Genomic DNA, 21,151 nt, shown 5'->3' with positions numbered 1-21,151 from the left:
CAGGTCAGAGAAAGAGAAGGCATCACTTGGAAACTGGTGGTGGGGACTGGTGGTAGGGCAGGAGACTGGGGCAGTGCTGCGCAAACAAGAGCTGGCTCACATCTAGGGCACACGAACCAGAGTTAGATCCCAGAGTCCCCCACTATTCCTGTGGCAACCTGCCAAGAGCAGGGCAGCTGAAGTAGTAAACTGCGCTTCTGTCCTTTGATCATGAATTAAAGTTAAATCCAAAGTTTATCTAGCTCTTGGCCTTTAACCTTTCAAACAAACACAGGGAGAAGTGACTGGATGATTGCAACATGAAAGCAAAGGTACAGGCTGAAGGTCAGACCCAGATTCAGCCCTCAACTGGAAAGCCTGAGGAGCTCCTCCTTCACCCCAGCTTCACCCAGCAATCCCCTTCACATGAAGCAGGAAACCCCTCTTAGCTTACCTAATATTTATGATCAGTTATCAGCTTTTTCCAGTTCCTCTAGCCTTGGTGGCCTAGTTTTACTTGGACCAGAGCTTAAGTTTTCTGCGTTTGATGGTCACCAGAGAGCTGTGCTCTCCATCACAGTCAGAGGGAGCCTGGCACATGCTACTACCATGTCCAGTGTTGCACTGGTTGCTGGTATGTGGGACACCACCCAGCAAATTGTCGCATCCTCTGTTGGCATGGTTGAAAAGGTAGAAATTCTTCTGCTTGATTTTTAAGGCCCATTAAATTACAAAAATAACGTTCAGAGACCATTGAAGATCACAAAATCAAGCTTTTACAGACTGGGAAAAGCCAGAACTACAGTGCCATGCCACATCACATCTGAATTATGAAGGATGCTCTAGTTGTTGCATAGGTTGTAATGCACGTAGTGAGTAAGACCAGGTGGGGCACAGTTGTCTCTTACTTACAACTGATACCCTGCAGAACTAGGTGCTACCCCTGCCCTCTTCACCTGGTTCCTGTGGCACCAGAGGCAAGGTGCTGAGCCATCTCAGAGGTGGCTGCTGGATGTTCCTCCTGAGCCCCGGTGCAGGCAGAGAGCTACAGCTGCCATCAGTGGGATCTGCACGTACGGTGTGCTCTGAAGACTCAGACTATCAAAATGGATCTCAAAAATTAATAACCACTTTTTGACTTAACCTTCTCACCTGGCTTCTGCAGCTGTGAGAAGAGGAAAGGCATGCCCAGGGAATGAATGTCTGTAAAGAACTGGGGTAGCTGAGCGATGGGCACCATAGGAAAATCCTTGAAGCTTTAAACAGTCTGCACAGCATCATCATACAATGAAAAAAGTGTACAGCTCTGGGCAGCTGCTTGCCAGCAGAGCACCATCCATGCTCAATGTGAAGAGAAAAGGGCTCGGTGGAAGAAACCTAACATGTGATCCTGCGGTAAAGCAGAGTGCATGAGTGTGCGCACAAGGAGAGCATGTGAGGGTTGTACCTGCAAATCTTGTGCTCCTGAGCATGGAAGTCCTAAGGTTGTGACCTCTGAGCAGAGTTTTGTATCTGTCATGCAGGCTAAATTAGAGCTTGTTGGTTTGAGTGGGAGACCTTCCATGGACCCCAGTATATTTTGGATGAAGTCCATTTTACTCTGTTCTGTAAAATACTTAATCCTAATCCTGCAAGACTTCCTCTCATTGTGGTATTTCCCTCCTTTAAGCATTTTATGGTCCTCTGAGCTTTTTAGAATTATTTCACAGAGCTGCTGCAACAGAGTGAACAAAACTGTGTAGGACTTGGATTGGGGAAGCATCTTACCCCTGCTGAAGTTAACAGCTGAGCATTTTGGTGTCTAAGGATATTTACTATCATCTGCTTTGGGTTCAGGAGCTGCCTTACAGAAGTTTATCAACCAAACACAGCCATGGCTGGCTGATCTTCAGACTGAGCAAAGGTAATATGTTGTGTGTTTGGACATCTGTTGCTGAAGTTAGTTGGGCTGTCTTGTTGCTGAAATCAGAAGAGGTCTGTTGCATCATAGTATTACTGGCACTACATGGGATTCAACAGAAGACTTTACAAAGCATCTTGCAGGGAATTGAAATAAGCAAAACATCTTGTTTCAGAACATGCACAGATAAGATTAAACCTTAGATGTAATAGAAACTCTTTGTCATGCAAAACCAGATCCTAGTGGTGTAGGTGTTAATCATGTAGCACCATCTTATTGAGCTCTTCTGCTACCTGAGGATATGGTATATTGGTATAAGTTAAGTTTGGTTTAGGAGGGTTTTCCTACATAAGAGCCCGGCCAGAAAATAAACACAAGGCCAGAAATGGGAGGAAACAAAGGGTCCAGTTCAGCTGCAGTGAGCTTTACGGGCAGAGGGTTCAAGGCTCCTGAAGGCAGAAAACAAGAGGATAAGCAGAGGAAAGGGGGATAAGACAAAACCTCAGAGGCTGCTGGAATGGATCCAAAGATAAAATCAGCTATTTTAGATTAAATATGTTGTAAGATGCCAAAGTCAAGCTTAAACATGTCCCTCTAAAGCAGAATATGATAAGATGTTGCAACCTGTAGATGATGGAGAGTTTTGTGAATGTCGTGCAGTTTTAAAAAGCCAAGAGAGAATTATGATCTTTCAGCTGATTGGGCCCACATTTGCTCGAGCAACAAGGGTTTTCTTGCTCATTCCTGCTTGCTGTGGTGGCATCTTTTGAGATGGGCAACAGGTTTCTGACAGCCACGTACAACACTCCCCAGTAACAGTAAGGCTTGTTATAGAGCTCACAGCAATCGTCAATTGCCACACACAAACTATACCCATTATACAAACATTTAAGGAGACATGACTCCTTAGGAAGATTTAATTATGCTTAACATCTGCTCTGGGACATTTTCAAGTACCACTCTACTGTGCTTTTCATAAATACATGTTCATTTCAAACAAATCCCACTTGATAAACAATTATAATGTACCATTTGTGTAAGAGACAGCATAATGTTAAACACATCATGAATTACACAAACACCAGTAAGGTCCAGCTGTAAGAACTGATGTAAACTGGGCTCTGCCATCCTCAGGAATTAATTTCAGTTGATGACCACATGGTCATAGGTAGATTGTATCAACCTTTCTTAGGCTAGCACTTGCTTTGGAAAGGCCAGTGGATTTCACAGCAGTGGAACACGGTCACACAGAAAGGGCAAACCAATGACTTCCTTTTCCAAATAGCACCTCTTTGATCATGCTATCTAAATACCCATCGCACAGGGTATGTGTCTTCCAGCAGGTAAGCATTGCTGGATCCCGCTAGGTCCTGCATACATCTTAGCTGAACGTCCAGTTACGAGAAACTAAGCTTTAGACAGATTTTTTTTTTTCCTGGAATACATGGCGCTGCCCGCATGTTGGTGTTGTACAAACTTATCTGGAGCAAATAACATGAGAAACTTGTGCAAGAGGCATTAGGTAATCACCTAAGGGGGAGGGGAGCATTTGGCATGTTTTTTCTCCAAACAGAAGGGAACATAATGATTAATCTCAGCTTTGCATTAAGGTTTAAATTGCACCAAAAGACCGGTGAAGAGCATCCTTTCAGTCAGAGTTCTGCTCACTCTTCTCCTGAAGATGATATCAGTGAGGATCCTCTGTGGGTTGCTGTGCCTCAACTTAGCCTGGGTATGAGTTTGCTTACTTGATTCTTTTCATATATTTCTGTTTTGAAGAGTGAGGGTTTATTGTTCATTTATTAAACAGATACATTTTGGCTGTCACCTAGCTCATAAAATTAAATGCATACACATATGCACAAGCTGACTGTAACTACTTCTCTGCTGGACTTTCATCAGTAGTTCTTGAGTATCCAGCTCTCTAGTTTTGCTTAATTCAATTTTGCTGAATCTGCCTGGCTTCAGGAGCAGCAAAGCAGATACATTAACATGAATTCATAGATTCATATGTGATGCTGTAAGTCTTAAACCTAACTGACTGGATGCTAGTGACTCCAGCCAGTCAGGAATTTTCATGTTTATTAGGGTGAATTCTATCTCCTTCGGATAGTACTTCAGCAGGATTTTCCACCTACAAATGACACACAATACCTTTATTATAAAGTACACATTAAACCCCAATGATTCCTGTGGCAGCAATATCAGGTTAAGCTAGAGCTACATAAGAACCAATTTTTAGATAAGGGAAGTGATAGACCTGATTTTCAACTATACTAATATAACCTTGCTCCTTTCTCATTTAGATCTCAGCCCATAATCTTATGTTAGATTCTTCACGTTTCTCTTTGTGATTGTTTTTTGAAGAATATGAATGTTTTAACAAATGACAGAATTATATATATTGTGACAAAACAGAAGCATTCATATTGGAGCTGCCAATGCTGAAAGGGCACAGACCACCTAAATGTAAAGTTTTTATTTCTTACTTATAAGGGGCACTTGGACCAGATCCTCAGGATGAATCAAACGAGCATGAATCTGCTGATTTTAATAATGACATTCCAGTTCCCCAGGACTGAGGTTCTGGCACTGGATGCTAGAATTAGGAAAACTTTCTCTGCCTCAGAATTACTCATGAGTCATAATAATAATTAATCATTAATTAATTCAAGCATTAATTATGCTGCTTGAAAAAAAACTTAAAGTGTGCAGAGGAATCCAATCAGAACTAATTACATCTCAAGCCCTAAACCAGGGCTTTCTTTTATGAAAAAGAATTCATTTCCAGTCCTTTACTGAGCAATAGCACAGTAGAATCCTTACAGTGTTTTGGCTTAGAATTAGCTTGTGTATGTGCACTTTTGCTTCTCAGGTTTGAAGAAAATCTTGGTATATATATTTCTCTTCTTTCCATTAGCACAGTGGAATCCATCCATGGCTGACACTGTTATTTTTATTACAATGATGTTATTCGTTTTCTTGGTCTTTATGCCAGGCAAAACAGTGCTACAAGCTTACAGTTAGCAACTGTGATTAAAATCAGAAACGCTAATGGCAAAACTCTATTCATATATATCTTTAAGCCAGTTTTGTGTAGAATAAAAATAGAAGTTTAAGAATAGAAAATAGAAATTTAAGAATATTGCAGCAAATGGGAATAAAACATAGTATTTTTAAAGTATTTGCTTTGATTTAACCAATTTCAATCTAATTTCAAGTTAATTTTATACTTACAGAACACAAGAATTCTGTGGAATAATATTATCATAATATATCCTGAGCATCACTAGCTCCCTATATAGCAGCATTAGTTTTAAGATGTGAAAAACTCTATTCCGACAAACCAAACAAAATCGTATCTTACAAGAAATGTCAGGAATAAAATCCTTGCACTGTTTGATGTGATGCTTTCCAGACGTCTGTAATTGCCACACACCAGCGTTTGAGGATGTCAGCATTATGTTCTCTTGGCAGCTATTTAGTTAATCTCGGTTTGGCTTTTCCTTTTTTTCCTCCCTGGCAGGCACAAAGTGGAGAAAGTGCCTTTGAAAAGGAGGGTGCGGGAGTGCGTGGTCCCAGGATTGTGGAGCACATGTCCCAGTCCACCTGCCAGTATGAGAAGAACTGGCCCATCTGTGCGGACGATGACTGGGTGAGCAATGAGCTCCGGGGGCGAAAGCGGTGCCCGTCAGTAGGGCGCCGTGCAGCCAGCACGCGGTTGGGCTGTGGGTCTGAGCCACGACACGTAACGCTTCACGTCACGTGTGACGTGGAGAGATCTCCCGCGGGAAAGAAAGGAAGGAAGGAAGGAAGGAAGGAAGGAAGGAAGGAAGGAAGGAAGGAAGGAAGGAAGGAAGGAAGGAAGGAAGTGGGGAAAAGAGGAGAAAGAAAGAGGGAGAAGTTTGCAAGGGTGCAGAATCAGAAGAGAAAGTAAGTCTGGAAAAGAAAGGTGAAATAAAAGAAGGCTATTCCTAGAAAAAAAATAAGGATCTATTTTCAGAGTTTTGATATTGCCACATTTGGAGTTGGTAAGAGAAAGGCACCAGAAAGACAGATGTGCAACAAAGAAAAGAAATAGCTAGAAATAACTTACACCTCACTACCTACTTTTTAGGAAGTCAGATGACAAAATATTCAGTAAAACATAATGATTGATGGGATGTCTTTGTGTATAAACTGTTAATTTGTCTCCTTCTTGCCTCTTGCATCTCAGCCCATCTCTATGCTACATTGATTTGTTGAAACCTTGGCAAAGAGGTTTAGTCTGTAAGAACACTAAGCTGTTCTGAGGAAAATTTTGCTTAAATAAGTTGGTCTCTAACATCCTTGCTCAAACTGGACAACAGGCTTTTCCTTACAGGAGCCCTTTGGGAAATATATATGTATATGTCTTATTTCAGCCCCAAGGAACAGAGGAGACAGAAAAATAAGGGTTTACTTTTTCCTCACCTCCCCCCCCCCCCGACAGATTTCTGAGGATGTGCTTCACTGATTCCATCACACCAGTGCCAGAGGCACAGGAGGTAAAGGATCAGCTCCCAGGTAGCTTGCTCTAAGTCACATAAGTCCTTGGTGAAGTCGTTGGATGAATAGGACAGGACATCTGAAGAGAACTTGCAGAATCTTGCCCTAATTTTTTTTAAAATGTTTTCATTGTTGGCCAAAAGCCTGCAAATGTAATGTTAAAAAAAGGTTTACTTGTGAAGATTTTAACACAATTATTTCCCTCTTTTGATTTTAGGGTACAAAATGTCCATCAGGTTGCAGAATGCAAGGACTGATTGATGAAACAGACCAGGATTATAGTCACAGAATAGACAAAATCAAGCAGCTGCTTGCAGAAAATCAAAACAACTATAAAAAATCCAATCGGATAATTGTGGAAACCATAAATGTAATAAAACCAAACCTGGACACTGCTCAGCGTGAGTATCTTGCACCCAGTTTTATTATCCAATGCTGAATTATTTTTTTTTTTGTGCATAAGCAATAGGTAGTAAAAGTATATGCTGCACTGGACCTTATTATCAAGAGCCAGAATAAACATAGTAATACTGCTATCTAGTAAAAACTAATGTAGTTTTTACCTGCTCAGTACTATGAGAAATATGTTTCGAGTACATGTTTTAATTACATATTTATTTTCCACTGCTCTTTTAGGAAAGAAAATTACACATGCACAGCTGACTGTGATGCATTTTTGTTTCAGAGACTGATGAGACCTACGGCCACGTGTCAGGAGAACTGAGGCGGAGAATTGTGACATTAAAGCAGAGAGTTGTCACTCAAGTAAACAGAATTAAAGCTCTGCAGAGCAGCATCCAAGAACAGGTGGTGGAGATGAAGCGCTTGGAGGTAGGTAGCTATGTAATTTCCATTCTTTCCAGAGCGTAGCTACAGAAAGAGGGTCTGTCTATTATACTGGACATAGCGAGCAGTGCTGCTTCTGGAAGAAAACATGATGCAACTCTCACAGTTCTGATCCGCTGAGGCAAATCCCCAAATGAGTTGCTTTGTGCGCAGCTTGGGTTTCTTTTCCTGCTGTGTGGGAACCTGCGTGAGCTCAGGAGGACTCCTGGTCCCATCTGCTGCTTCCACTCTCAGAGACGGGCAGCGAGGATGTTATATCTGCTGATAACTGGCTCTGTATGGGGCGTCTCTCCTCCCGTAAGGAGTTACTGAGCAGCTAGGATGAGGGGGATGTCCCCAGTGCTGCCACCGCTGCCCACAGCCAGTACTGACATTAGAGCTTGTGTTCCTGGGTTGCAGCCAATTCTTCTGAGGGTAATGCAAGGAAAAGTCCTGGCACAAACAGCGGTTTTGCTCAAAAGCCCATTTTGATCCCTGGATCAGAGATCTGGCTTTTGGATCATTTGGGAAAGCAGTGGTAGCCCCAGGATGGAAGCCTCACAGCAGGGCCATGACAGGCTCTGGGACAAGTCCAGCGTCTTCCTCTCTCCTTGGAGGACACATTTCTGCCCCAGCCCCCAGGGAGTGTGCCCAGCTCTGCAGGACTCCTTCCAAACCCAGGAAGACACCTCTATGCCCCGAGAATAAAGTGAGCAGAGATTCAGAACGTGTTACAACATACTTCTCCACAGAGCTTGTATGCACTGTGCTATTGCATATGTGTCATATTTACGGTGGAAATAAACCCAAGGATGATTTCAAAACTGAGCTTTGGCAAAGCTCAGCTGTAGGTGGGAGGTACCATGGCAGCACCCACCTTTCCCCAGTCCAGTTAAAAGATACACTTGCTTGAGAAAGTCAGGAAAGCTCCCTAAACAATTTTTTCTCTCTATTTATGTAGGTGGACATTGATATTAAGATACGAGCTTGCAAAGGATCCTGTGCTAGAAGTTTTGAATACCAGGTGGACAAAGAAAGCTACGACAACATCCAGAAGCAGCTTACCCAAGCCAACTCCATCAACTTGCACCCAGAGCTTCAAACAGTCACCTTGAGCACACTGAAAATGAGGCCACTTAAGGACTCAAATGTTCCGGAGCATTTTAAGCATAAGCCTCTGCCAGAAATGCAGGCTCTGAACATAATTAATAACATCAGGCAGATGCAAGTGGTGTTAGAAAGACCAGAAACAGACTCAAGCCCCTCCCGAGGCGACAGCTTCTATCACACGGCAGAATCGAGGGGGGATGTACCTTCCCACACTAGCAAATTAGTTACTCCTACTCATGGGAGAGAAATCCTTAATCTGGGAGACAAAACCACTTCCACTGTTCGTAGATGCACCAAAACTATCACCAAAAGAATTGTCACTGGCCCTGATGGCCCTAGAGAAGAAGTAGTTGAAAAAATGGTTTCTTCTGATGGCTCAGACTGCTCCTATTTACAAGGAGCAGGAAATGTTGGAGGGGAAGGGGGCATGTACCATGTTGGTGGGACAGATGACTTACACAAGCTAGAGAGGTTATTCCCTGAGCTAGAGTCATTTTTTAACCCTGACTCTCCATCCACTGCTAGTAGGCACTTTGATGGGTCTAGCAGCATTTCAACTAGCAGCCACGTAACTGGCACAGGCACTACCCACTTAGGTACTCGAGTATCCGGTCATGCAGGGACTTATGGGGGGAAAGGCAAATTTACAGACTTAGGAGAGGAGGAAGAAGATGACTTTAGAGGACTTCACCTTCAGCCATCTGGATTCCCATCTGGCAGTGAAAGTCATTCCAAGACTGTAGTGACCAGCTCCTCTTTCAACAAGGGAGGCTCCACTTTCGAAACAAAATCACTAAAGACCCGTGAAATATCTGAGCAGCTAGGTGGGTTGCAACATGATCAGAGTGCAGAGGATACCCCAGACTTTCAGGCACGCAGCTTCAGACCACCAAGAGTGAAGCAAAGGACAGCCAGCACTGGGAAAGGTACACAGGCATCACAGAAGTAGTTATTGAGGTAGTGGAGCCAAACTCCATCCATAACCAAGCTGACACATTGGTTTTAGATACTGCAGTACAACAGTGTGATGATAAAATGCAAGCACTGTGTCTGTTTGTTGCCACCTTGGAAACAAAAAAAGAAAATATTTCATTAATACTCGGGTATTACATAGAAAATTCACAATTTAAGAAATATGTAATGTTTTCTTTTCTGAATTCTTTTTCATGTTGCCTGTCACTATACCTTGTGTAGTCCAAGACATATTTAACAGTTTTTCAGAGAGCTATTGGTACTTGGATTCCTCTGAACCTTTTATTAAATTTTGCTGATAACTCCTGTCAAACCAGATCAACTTTTTTTTTTAGACTGTGATGATATCCGCCAGAAACACACTTTTGGTGCCAAAAGTGGCATTTTCAAAATCAAGCCAGCGGGATCCCATAAGGTTTTGTCAGTTTATTGCGACCAAGAGACCACTTTGGGAGGATGGCTATTGATCCAACAGAGAATGGATGGATCAGTGAATTTTAACCGGACCTGGCAAGACTACAAGAGAGGTTTCGGCAGCGTGGATGGCAGAGGGCGAGGAGAGTTCTGGCTGGGCAATGAAAACATACACTTGCTGACTCAGAACAACACTCTCCTTCGGGTAGAGTTAGAGGACTGGGATGGAAACGCTGTGTATGCAGAGTATATCTTACAGGTAGGGTCTGAAGCACAAGGGTACACCCTTGCCGTGTCCTCCTACAAGGGGACCGCCGGGGATGCGCTGATCGCCGGCTGGCTGGAGGAGGGCGCCGAATACACGTCCCATGCCCAGATGCGGTTCAGCACCTTCGACCGGGACCAGGACCGCTGGGAGGAGAACTGCGCGGAGATGTACGGGGGCGGCTGGTGGTACAACAGCTGCCAGGCAGCCAACCTCAACGGCGTTTACTACCTGGGGGGCCACTACGACCCCAGGTACAACATTCCTTATGAGATCGAAAACGGCGTGGTCTGGCTGCCATTTAGAGCCTCTGACTATTCCCTCAAAATTGTTAGAATGAAAATCAGGCCCATAGAAACCCTGTAGGAAGACAGGCTTTTAATACATGTGTTACAAGTTGAAAAGACTTTTTTTATATATATGTGCATGAAGTACCTTTACCCTGTGAATTTGAAGGCAACTGGACACATCTGTGGCTTAAAAAATAAACACTGATTAATTAGTAACAAAACAGTTTACTTTCATCTTATTTATAACTGACAAACCTTTTCAAGGAAATATTGATTTTAAAACCCTTTTTATATAAACTTTGTCAATGTATGTCTATGTCTATGTCTTTGGCAGCTCACACCCTGACTGGCGATAAAACTATTTATAATTTGAATTATTTATTTTGTTTAAGAGTGTTAAAGATAGTAAAAATATTTAGAAGTATGTTCGCCATGAACTCCTGCCTCCACTAACACGAACCGTGAAAGTCTGACTGAGTTTGACAGTCACACCTGTGGGCCATCTCCTCTCACTTCCATTTCGAGGGGAGCACACCAGTGGCGGGAGCCAGTTCTTGGGCAGAGCCGTGGGTAGTTTGGGTTCCCATCTTTGCCACACACCTAGTGTGGAGTACACTTTGATAAATGATGCGTGCATTTTAGGACTTACTTTTAAGGATCTCCTAAGCTTTGATTTTCCAAATACGGAGGCAGACCTTCTGTCCCATTGGTGAATTCTAGGTAGTTCACCATGCATATTGGAGCTTCAGAGTAAGACAGTTCATGATAACTCATCAAAATACAACTCCCAAAACAGGCTATTATTTTCTAGCAACCATTAAAAGATTATGACTGTAACCAGCACAAGCAAGATGAGGACCACCTGGTTGGCTATAGTATATATTTCCTTCGTTTAGAATGTTTCTCAGCACATGTCAAGCAAGAGTTCCGCTACAGATAAGGGGTTTAAATCAGCAACTTACTCACAGCAGCTGATATCGATTTTTTAGCAAAAAGCTGGCTTCATGAAAAAAACAGTTATATTGGTTACACAATTACACAAGAACATGCTGTATATACCTTTATACCTTTTGACATAAAATTACACAAGTATTTACTTCGTTTAATATTTCTATGCTTCTGTTGAGGAACAAGCATAAGCAAACTGCCTTGCCTCCAAACTCACTGGCCAGCGTGTTTCATACCATTTAAGAATATCATCAAATACTGGCAAAGCAGCTCACTTTTAGCCTTTTTTCAGTGCTTCTCAAACACAGTCACCGTCTAACACTTTTAGAGAGTTTGCTGAAGAGCAAAGACATCTTTACAGGCATGTGCCGAGAAGTGTCTGTGCTTTTGGAAAAGGCGCTTCTGCTTTACGCCTTGTGTTTTTGTTCCCTAGCCTCAAAGGAAGCCTACCTGCGGGGATGCTGAACATCTGCGCTCGTGTAGCGAGATGCTGCCATGATGTCTCCTCCTTGTCGTCCTGGGCTCCACAGATTAAATCAACACGAGAAGTTTCAGATGGAAATCCATCTACTGCTAGTGATCTGGGTCCCCTCTGTTGTGGAGGAAGGCAGTCCCCTCTGAGAGACGTCTGGTTCTGCCAACAACCAGGGTTGGGAAGCCCTGTCTTTGGGACAGCCTCTGCTCCTGGCTACAGAGGGAGCCTGGACCACTAGCTTTGATGAAATACCCAACCTCCACCCACCCTATGATTGGAGTCACTAATTGCTCTAGTCCTGCAACAGTGATTTTGTAAAAGACGTACCAGCCAGGTCTTCTAATACTGCATTTCATTCTATGGTGAAAGGATGTGGAATGGTGGAAGGGATATTAAGAGGCACAGTATGTGAGCGAGGTTGCAGGAAAGGGCATATTTTATCCAGCATACAGGATTTGAACTGACTGGTGACCTACCCATTTGTTAGATACTATTGCTGAGCAGTACTTAGAGCCAAGGGCTTTTGCTGCTTCTCACCCCACCCCACCAGCGGGATGGCTGGGGGTGCACAAGGAGTTGGGAGGGGACACAGCCAGGACAGCTGACCCCACCTGACCAAAGGGAGATTCCATACCATATGACATCATGCTCAGCATATAAAGCTGGGGGAAGAAGAAGGAAGGGGGGGGGACATGTGGAGTGATGGCGTTTGTCTTCCCAAGTCACCGTGACACGTGATGGAGCCCTGTTTTGCTGGAGATGGCTGAACACCTGCCTGCCCATGGGAAGTGGTGAATGAATTCCTTGTTTTGCTTTGCTTGCGTGCACAGCTTTTGCTTTACCTATTAAACTGTCTTCATCTCAACCCATGAGTTTTTTCACTTTTACTCTTCCAGTTCTCTCCCCCATCCCACCAGGGGGAAAGTGAGCGAGCGGCTGCATGGGGCTTAGCTGCCAGCTGGGGTTAAACCATGACACCTTATTTGGTGGAATGTGTTTGCTTTTCCCTGGACAATGCATAAATACTTAGGAATCATGCAAAGAAAACTTTTGTTTTAAGGTTTTATTTAATTTTTAGAAAACATTTTAAAATAATCCTCTATCTCTTCAAATGTGGTATAGAAGTCCTTTGTAAAAGAGTGAAACAAGTTGGGGGGTTGGTTTTTTTTCCATCAGTATTATTCTATGGTAGTTACTTCAGTCTCATGAACAAATGAAAAATGGAACAAAATACACTTGGGAGTTATTTTCATCAGTCAGATTTTGATTTACAGTTGACATAGCTTTTCACTTCAGGTCACAACATGCTCGTACATACATGTTTGGTTCTCGTATGTAAAGACAAGCCTGAACACCATGCCTAAAAAGATAACCATGTACGAATATTAAAAGAAAATCCCTGATTCTGTACATTTTGATAACGGTTAATGTGGAAAGTATGGCCTGATTTTCATGCTCATCTTCTTCATTGAGTACCATGACCCTTTCCAGTTCATCCACACAACACCATCATCTGTACCGTGTTTTGCCATATCCCAGCTGTAGGTGCCTCCCCAATAGTATCTGCCGTTGGGGTTGGCTGAGTGGCAGCGGTTGTACCACCATCCACCACCATCTTCTTTGGAGCACTGTTTTCTTGGATCTGTGGTTAACCTGACGAGGCAAAAGAAGGTGTTAAGAGCGATAGATGAACTGTAAGCAAACAGATCAACAGAATACATACACCTGCCCCTGTACTGAAAATTTCAAACCATAATGAACATTTAAAACCCTCTCTGAACTTTCTGTAAAAGAGTGACCATCACAAGTGTGTGCTTACACAGTGCACTTGGAAGGTGAAGCAGCTAAGAAAAAGAAGTAAAATTTTAGCTGCATCTCTTTGGGAATGTCATTTTAGTTTCGCAATTGATAACTACAATTACTTGCAGTTCATAATGATAATTGCAATATCAACGCAATTTAAAGATATAAACCAATGAGAACTGTACATCTTCCCCAATCTAAACAATTCCTTTATTCATAAATATGTAATCAGGTATTAAGATGAAGACATACCACATAGTTTAGAGAAACAGTGCTAAATTAAGTACTTTACAATTGAGCTCCTGTCTTCTGAGTAGGTAGAACTTTATTTTTTAAATAGGACATGCTACCTGTCTCTTTCCTCAGGACCCATTATGTGTTACAGGAGTGAGTACCAATATTCCTAGTTAAGCAAGACAGTGGTCCTCAGCACAGCCACCATCAGTCTCTGACAATGAATATATTGCATCCAGATTTGCCAATTAGTCTATTGTAATGTCATTCATGGAATCAATAAAATTCAGCGTGCTTACTTCTTACCTGGCTGTGGAGCAGCACCAACCTAATATATAGTTTTACCTGCCCTTGGCTACATCAGAGGAACTACATGGACATTTGGCTAGTATCTTGCAGGGATAAAACATATTTTACGATTCTACAAAATGCTGTGAAAACTAACAGCAGATTAGAGAAATAGTCTATATTCAGGTCTATCTTAAGCTCTATTTTTATTTTAAATGTTAATGCAAGTACGTACCATCCATCGTTGTCTCTGTCGTAAGTACTGAAGTACATGCCGTTGTGAATTGTCATTGTCCTGTTTTCTCCGTGCACCTGTGAAGCTCCTTCCATCAGTGCATTGCCTGCATTGCCTTTGTAGTTACTAACTGAGAGCTGATACTTGTTTCCTTCATTCTGTATGGTGAAACCTCCGTAATGAGCTGATACTTTATCACCATTCCAGTCCTCCATTTCAATTAAAACTTCAGTGGGCCCTATTTTGGTAAGCTGGCTGATCTTGTCATTTCCAAGCCAATATTCACCTGAGAAGCAACAAACAGGAGCTCTGTGAAACAGACTTCACTATATGCTTCCTGACAACTTTATGATTTGCCTATAGGTCTGCCAAAGTGGATTAGTTAATTCTAAAAAATTAGAGAGCTTCTAGAAATATGATAAGACAGGTTCAGTAAGAAGAGTTCTTCATCTTTCATACTCGACGTTTTACCTGGTGTATCACAGTAGTTCTTCCCTCCACTCTTCGCAACATTTCCAAATCCTTTTTTATATTGATCCCATTCTCTTCCAAAATTAACACTGCCATCCTGGCGGTTCTGAATCAAAGTCCAGCCTGCAGGAGTGAGAGTATTTAGATTAAATTGCCAGTGAGAAAGGAGCATGAAATGTTAAGATACAGCCCTTCTACCTTCATCTTAAGGCAAGTGGAGCATATGGCTTCCTTGCAGCAGGTCTGAGTTTTCACTGCTTATAAGCTCAGCCTTAACATTTTTACTCACACTGAAGTAGCACCTTGCTTCATGAGGAAAGGTGGAAAATGCAGAATTTGAAGGACTGCCCTGGTCTTTTGTCTAGTGCATAGTAGCGTGGTAAGAAATGAGCCAGGCCCTCCTTGTCTGCCTACTCATACATTGTTCATTCTCATCACAGTAAAATATGTTTTTATCTACCAGTCCCATCCCAACCATTTTATTTCCATTTTCACTATAGAAGTATCCTACTGTGCATCTGAAGATGACCAGCAAGAATTTTCTGAACAAGTCAATCAGACTTAATTCTCAAGTAATTAGAAAAGTTATAATTCCATATTAGTTTGAATAAAATGCAAATGATTAATTTTTTGTAGCACCCACGTTAATTAATATTTTAACAACATAGTTATTTCACACTAACCTCCATTATCTGTTTGCATGTCACAGTATGCTCTGTATGGTCTGACGAAAGGATCTGGCTGGATGAGGTACATTTCAGATACCTCACCTCCCTTTCTGATAATATCCTCACATTCTGCAAGAATAAACCAGAGAGTCTGTTACTGAAAGAGCTCTGACCTTCTTCAACAATCTTCTTACCCTTCAGTTTGCTGATTATAAGCAAAGAATTTTAAAGATACATCTAATTCTACTTTCATTTTGATTTCTGTGATACATTATGTGAAAGAATCAGGGAAGAAAGAACAGTCCACTTGCATTGTTCTACTTTTCCAAATAGGAACTTCTAAAAGTTCAACCTGAGTGATGGAAAACTATATACTTTTCAATGACTTTTTGAATTAGACAAGCTTGTGAAAGAAAAACCTTTCTTGGTTAAAAAAAAAAATCAAGAGTACAACTATGATATAGTCACAAATGTATCACCCCCACCTTACAAAGACCCTTATTTCTTTAACATGCTACTGGCAGCTAATGAAGACTGATATTGGGTAAGAGGATCTTTGGTCTGACCAGTACAGGTATCCATAAAAGATTTTTTTCATTTAGGATCACCTTCCATCTTTTCTGCTACCCTAATCAATGACACAGGCTTCATAGGAACGTTCACACCAATCAAATGATGCATCTATCGATTTGCACAGTGATATAAATGGGAGAAGAGATGTCATCGTAATTAAATGAGTACCTTTGCCTGAAACCACTGGAATATTGCAGGAAACAACACATGGTGAACGGCAGTAGTCCACCTGGGTTGCAATGGCATTTTCCAGTTTTTGTATCTTTTTGTGTAAAGAATCCACAACTGCACGGAGGACCCTGAGGCTAGATGGGATGTTATTGTCCAGATTATCCTTTATATAATTATAATGCAATTCCACTTCTGTGTTGTACTGAGAAAGTATATCATCATTGTCTAGAAAAGCAAAGAGATGAAAAGCAGATTAGTTTTCAACATGTTTTCCAGTTATGAAATAATGAAGAGCAAACTGTAAACACAATTTGAGAAGACACTTCTTTCCTTAGCAGGGAGGAAAGCTATGCATTTATTTTGCTTACTTTTCCACAATGCGCAGAAACTATGCAGAAATTCTCAGGGAAGTGGTACATGTGTATTGTTATTTCTTTGCTAGCTAGTAGATTTGTCAGTGGTGCTATATTCTGCCAAAGCTTCTTTCCAAGCCAGGAGTTGGGCATAAAGGGACTGGATGGACATAGGAAAACAGGTAAGGGGGGAACACGTGTCCATTAATTTTAGGGGGCTCATATGAACCTTGCCATAGTATGACATCCATTCCTTTGCCTCTCTCAAAGGTTTTTTTTTTTAAGATTTAATAGGACATGGTCATGGAACTCTACTTCGCTAGATAGTCCACTGTATTTTTAATTTTTTTTAAGAAGTCCCATTAACAAGTAACAGTAGCAATGCCAATAGAACGGCAATATCATTTACACCAGTAAGTCATAGAAATAGCATACCTTTTCTTTGTTTTTGCGTCTTTACCAATTTATCATCTAGAACAGTCACATATTCATAGAAAGTTGTAGAGGTTTCAGACAGTTTGCTCACTTTGTCCTTCAGGTCACGAACAACTGATTTCACACTTTTTTCCTGTTTTACCAGTGTAGTTTGCAGCTCACATCCAGTTGGACACAGCACTCCCTGAAAAAAAAATATAAAAAGGGCTGTGAATAAAAGTCAAGATAGAAAGTTTCTAATCCCATTAGTGAATGATCATACCTTTGAAAGCACTGAATAGTTAGTAATGTGAGACCAGATATTTAAGCAGCTAGATAGGCACTCAAGACGTTCAACTTCTACAAAGAAGCTGCAGTCTGAAGGTCAGGAAGAAGCCCTGAGGCCCCCAGGAGGACTCTTTTGTTGAAGCTCTTGGGAAAAGCCCTCTCTCTTCACACTTTTTTAGTCCACTACCTGCTTTTCACTTTTCTGTACTGTTAAATGTTCATGGTGTTAAACCACCTGAACTACGATTAAAGCCTGTCAGGAGCTACTTGCTGCCTGCGCATGTTTCTATCTACCCCTTTCCTCTTTCCCTCGCCTCAGAGAATCAACCACGTTCTCTACACCTTCTTCTATGTCTCTCTCGTGAAATGACCATATGATTAATTAAAAAATTATTATCTAAAGAAGCTGAGCACCACTGCTTCTGCAACAAGCCCTGCACCGTCAAGGACAGCAGTGTTTTAAAAAAGAGGTGGGAAATTCTGAAGTCCTGTGAGAACCAAAATACGGAGGCAGCAGTGGGACTCTACCACAGCCATGTATTCATTAAGCTCTAACAGACTCTCAGCACCCTCACAGCTTGCATTTTCCAGTGGAGAGCACAGCAGGGACAGTGTGATAGAGTACTGCGAGGCAGCAAGGAGTATGCTAGATCTCAGCGTGCTTGCACGCTCTTCCATAAGAGCTGGGGCAGTCACTGAGGGTAGACTATAATTGTGGTTTGAAACAAATTTTAAGAAAGACATGGGAGGATTTTTTTTTTTTTTTTGTCCCTGGGGTTCCTTGAGATAATCTGAAATTCAAGCCAGTGCTTCTGCAGAGCTTTTTTCTGTCCTTCTTTATAGTTACCTAAGCAAAGCCTCGTGGAAAGCGCAGGCTAACCCACAGATACCTCCTTTCCTCATTTACGGTTCAAATCTCATCTCTTCGCTGTAGGCTGTCTGACTGCGACTAATCCCACGGACTCTGTTGTATTACTCCTCTGAATGCAGTCCTACCGAACTCAAGCAAAAAGATGCAAAGTTGGGCTGCTTTAAATGAACGACGGTTCCTTATTTGGCAAAAAAACCTCTGCGCTGGGCACACTAGAAGAAAAGGACAGCCCGTTATCAGCTGCATCAACAGGTGGACACCTACCAGCTCCTCTAGAGGATGCTTGCAGCCACCAGCGTCGGGGTAGATGATATGTTCCTTCCTGTCGCCCGGCTTCACCCGCTTTGGGGGCCGGGGCTGGTACCCGGTTCCGCTGATGGGAGGTGCCACGGGTCGGAGCGTGGGGGCCGCTTCCCGCCTTTTGTCCAGGGGTCGGTGGCCTCGAACCCCGAGCTGAGGGCTCTCGTCCTGCAAAGCCAGGGGAGAGGAAACTCTCTGAATGTGGGATTGCTACTGTAAAATGCCATGTGCAGGGTGGAGGCATCCGTTCCGCACTCTTTAGTATTTTAAACAACAAGGAAAAACATGGAATGGAGCGAAAAAGGCAATAATGGAAACACCATACTGACATTATGTAAAAGTCATTGCTATGCCCTCCCTTGTAAGACTAGTCACACTCCCTCCACCGAGATATAGACAAACTAAAAAGCCTTTAAACCAAAGCAAAATAATATTTAAATAGTTCATTCTGACCAAAGAATAAAGTTTATATAGTTCAGAGCCACTAAGCACCATGAAACTTCAAGTAGCAGGATATCAAAAAAAAAGTAATTAGGCTAAGGGCCAAGAAGAATATTCATCATCACGTTATCAGTGTCCCAATTTTTCATTGGGCTACAGGAAAATTTGTGAGGTCTAGGAAAAACAGGCCACAGTCAAATATGTTGTCAGGTCTCAGGCCACAAGCCAGCTATTAACTGATGGAATTAGGAAAACCATTCAATAACACCTCTTAGAGCAGGTTTTTAGAGCTCCGATACATTCATTACCCATCACTGCCAGAAATGAGAAAGTTTTGGAGGCTGAGCAAGGAAAACAGGCTTTGTTCCTAAGCAGTTGTTGAAACTAAAGCATTTGAATTAATTGTTGTTTGAACAACTGGATCAAAATCTTCCAGCATCTCCAATCCTGCTCAGACTTAGCTACAAATAACAAACATTTGGAAGGATTCAGGATCACAGGCTTCAAGTAGTTTCAAAAGTAGGCAGCATACAAATCACAAAATTGCTGAAAATTATTTAGCATAGTAGCCTTATCAGTCGTCAATGTACAGACACAAACGCTTAGATCATATAACAGAAAAAAATCTCATTTCTGATGACCCTGACCTATTTCATTTTTGCAGGGGTTTTCAAAATATTAAAAAATGTACTGAGATTCTAAACTGTATTTTCCATTGAAATATTTTACTTAAAGAAAACTAAATATAGGTTAAATTGTTATTTTAGACTGATCCTCCTTGTTTGCCTTTTTGTTTAACAATTGTTACTTCTCCATTTCAAATGTAAAGCTGTATGATCTGGCAGTTAAGGTTTCTTTCCAATGTCAACTGAATCCATAGAAAATTTTTTACTGCCTTTGAGACAGGACATGACTAATTACATATTTCTACTTTTTTGCACCTGACATTGTCTTCAACATCATATGTCAACATTGCTAAATTAATATCCTTAAATAAATTCAGCTAAATAACTAATCTTACCGTCATACATTCTTCATTCCCTACAGAGGAAGAAAAGAAATAGAAAGAAAATGTATCCAAAACTAGAAAAAAACTATTGTGCCGTTGCGTACACACGAAGAAATAATAGAAGGTTATTTCTTTGAACACTTAACTGGAAAAAGAACATGCACTGGACCATTTTTCCCCACAGCTTCTACCTTAGCTAACTCACATAAGTTGAGTAAGTCATGCATGCAATTAAATAAAATTATTAATTTTTACTATTATTATTATTATTAATTATTATCAATATTACAACCTCGTCATCATAGTCAGCAACAGCCTGGGATTTAATGGAGGAAACACAGAGCAGGAAGAGCAGGAGCAGTTTCATGGTGCTGGCTGGCTTGAGCAGCTCAGTGACCTTCTCCCACCAGCAGCTCTGACAAGGAGAGGTCCCCTCTCTTCCCATATATACAGGCAGCACCCCTCATTTCCCAGCTTTACAGTGATAGGAGCGACCCCTCTGAGCAATCACTGCATCTCTGTTAATATTCAACCTTTCCCTTCACTGCATGGCTCAGTGCATTTGTTGTTGAGCAATTTCTCTGGACAACTCTTATCTACATGTCCCAGAGACCTCTGTTGATGCTGGCATCAAATAGATGTTTAAATCCTTAGAAGTACCTCCTGCTCAGATTACACAAGGTTACCGTTTTCTCAAAAATCACAAGTGTTTTAAAACAGCTGAAATGTGAACATCCAAAGAAAAGAAACATCGTCAGATGTCACACTCTCTGATATCTCCTTTTTTTTTCTCCCTGCTGATAATTTGAAAGTTTCAGAAATATTATATTAAATTTGAATTAAACTTGCATCATACAGATTGTTGCATTCTTCTAAATAGTTCTGATGGTGCCTGGATATAGTTCTGATGCAAGCCTTTGGATCTCTTTAAGTACAAGATTAAAAAAAAGAGTATATTATGTTCATTACATTAATAATTTTGAGTGAAAACCTTGTTTAGCTCTAATTAAAGATCAGATCAATATTGTAAGCATAAAACAATGCTATTCTATTACTTTGGAAATGTGACATTGTAAATTAATTAAAATAATTAAATTTTCCACATTAATTTGTTGTTTTTCTTTTTTAATACAAAATGTATGTGTCATGTATTATTTAAATATTTTTAATAATCTTTTAAAAGAATACAGCATGAAGTTATTCGTAATCATAGTGGAATACTCAAACATGCTTTCTGATGCTTTGTAGGAATATGGCTCTCATATTAGCAGAGTTTTAATATTTCAGTGTCTGCATATCCTGTGACTTTCTTGTGCATTGTAAATGT

At 41.3% G+C, this 21,151-nt stretch overlaps 3 protein-coding genes across 3 annotated transcripts; 2 read left to right on the top strand and 1 right to left on the bottom strand.

The window, feature by feature from the left end:
• Positions 1-3,489: 3,489 nt before the first annotated feature.
• On the top strand, positions 3,490-9,626 carry LOC104637299 (fibrinogen alpha chain). Its single transcript, XM_010304730.2, has 5 exons — positions 3,490-3,611; positions 5,406-5,534; positions 6,624-6,807; positions 7,092-7,237; positions 8,193-9,626. Exons 1-5 carry the CDS (start codon positions 3,561-3,563, stop codon positions 9,288-9,290), a joined length of 1,608 nt encoding a protein of 535 aa, XP_010303032.2. The 5' UTR covers positions 3,490-3,560; the 3' UTR covers positions 9,291-9,626.
• A 165-nt stretch (positions 9,627-9,791) lies between these two features.
• Positions 9,792-10,719, top strand: LOC142601726 (fibrinogen alpha chain-like). Its single transcript, XM_075751749.1, has one exon. The coding sequence runs from the start codon at positions 9,792-9,794 to the stop codon at positions 10,356-10,358; it is 567 nt and encodes a 188-aa protein (XP_075607864.1). The 3' UTR covers positions 10,359-10,719.
• Positions 10,720-12,753: 2,034 nt separating this feature from the next.
• FGB (fibrinogen beta chain) lies at positions 12,754-20,364 on the bottom strand. Its single transcript, XM_075751748.1, has 8 exons — positions 20,117-20,364; positions 18,339-18,542; positions 16,937-17,120; positions 16,146-16,373; positions 15,420-15,533; positions 14,737-14,859; positions 14,266-14,551; positions 12,754-13,358 (listed from the first exon to the last, which is right to left on the bottom strand). Exons 1-8 carry the CDS (start codon positions 20,267-20,269, stop codon positions 13,130-13,132), a joined length of 1,521 nt encoding a protein of 506 aa, XP_075607863.1. The 5' UTR covers positions 20,270-20,364; the 3' UTR covers positions 12,754-13,129.
• Positions 20,365-21,151: the final 787 nt, after the last annotated feature.

This window comes from Balearica regulorum, chromosome 4 (assembly GCF_011004875.1).
Source record: "Balearica regulorum gibbericeps isolate bBalReg1 chromosome 4, bBalReg1.pri, whole genome shotgun sequence".
In the NCBI taxonomy this organism is placed as follows: domain Eukaryota; kingdom Metazoa; phylum Chordata; class Aves; order Gruiformes; family Gruidae; genus Balearica; species Balearica regulorum.
This window is presented reverse-complemented; position numbering and strand designations above follow the sequence as displayed.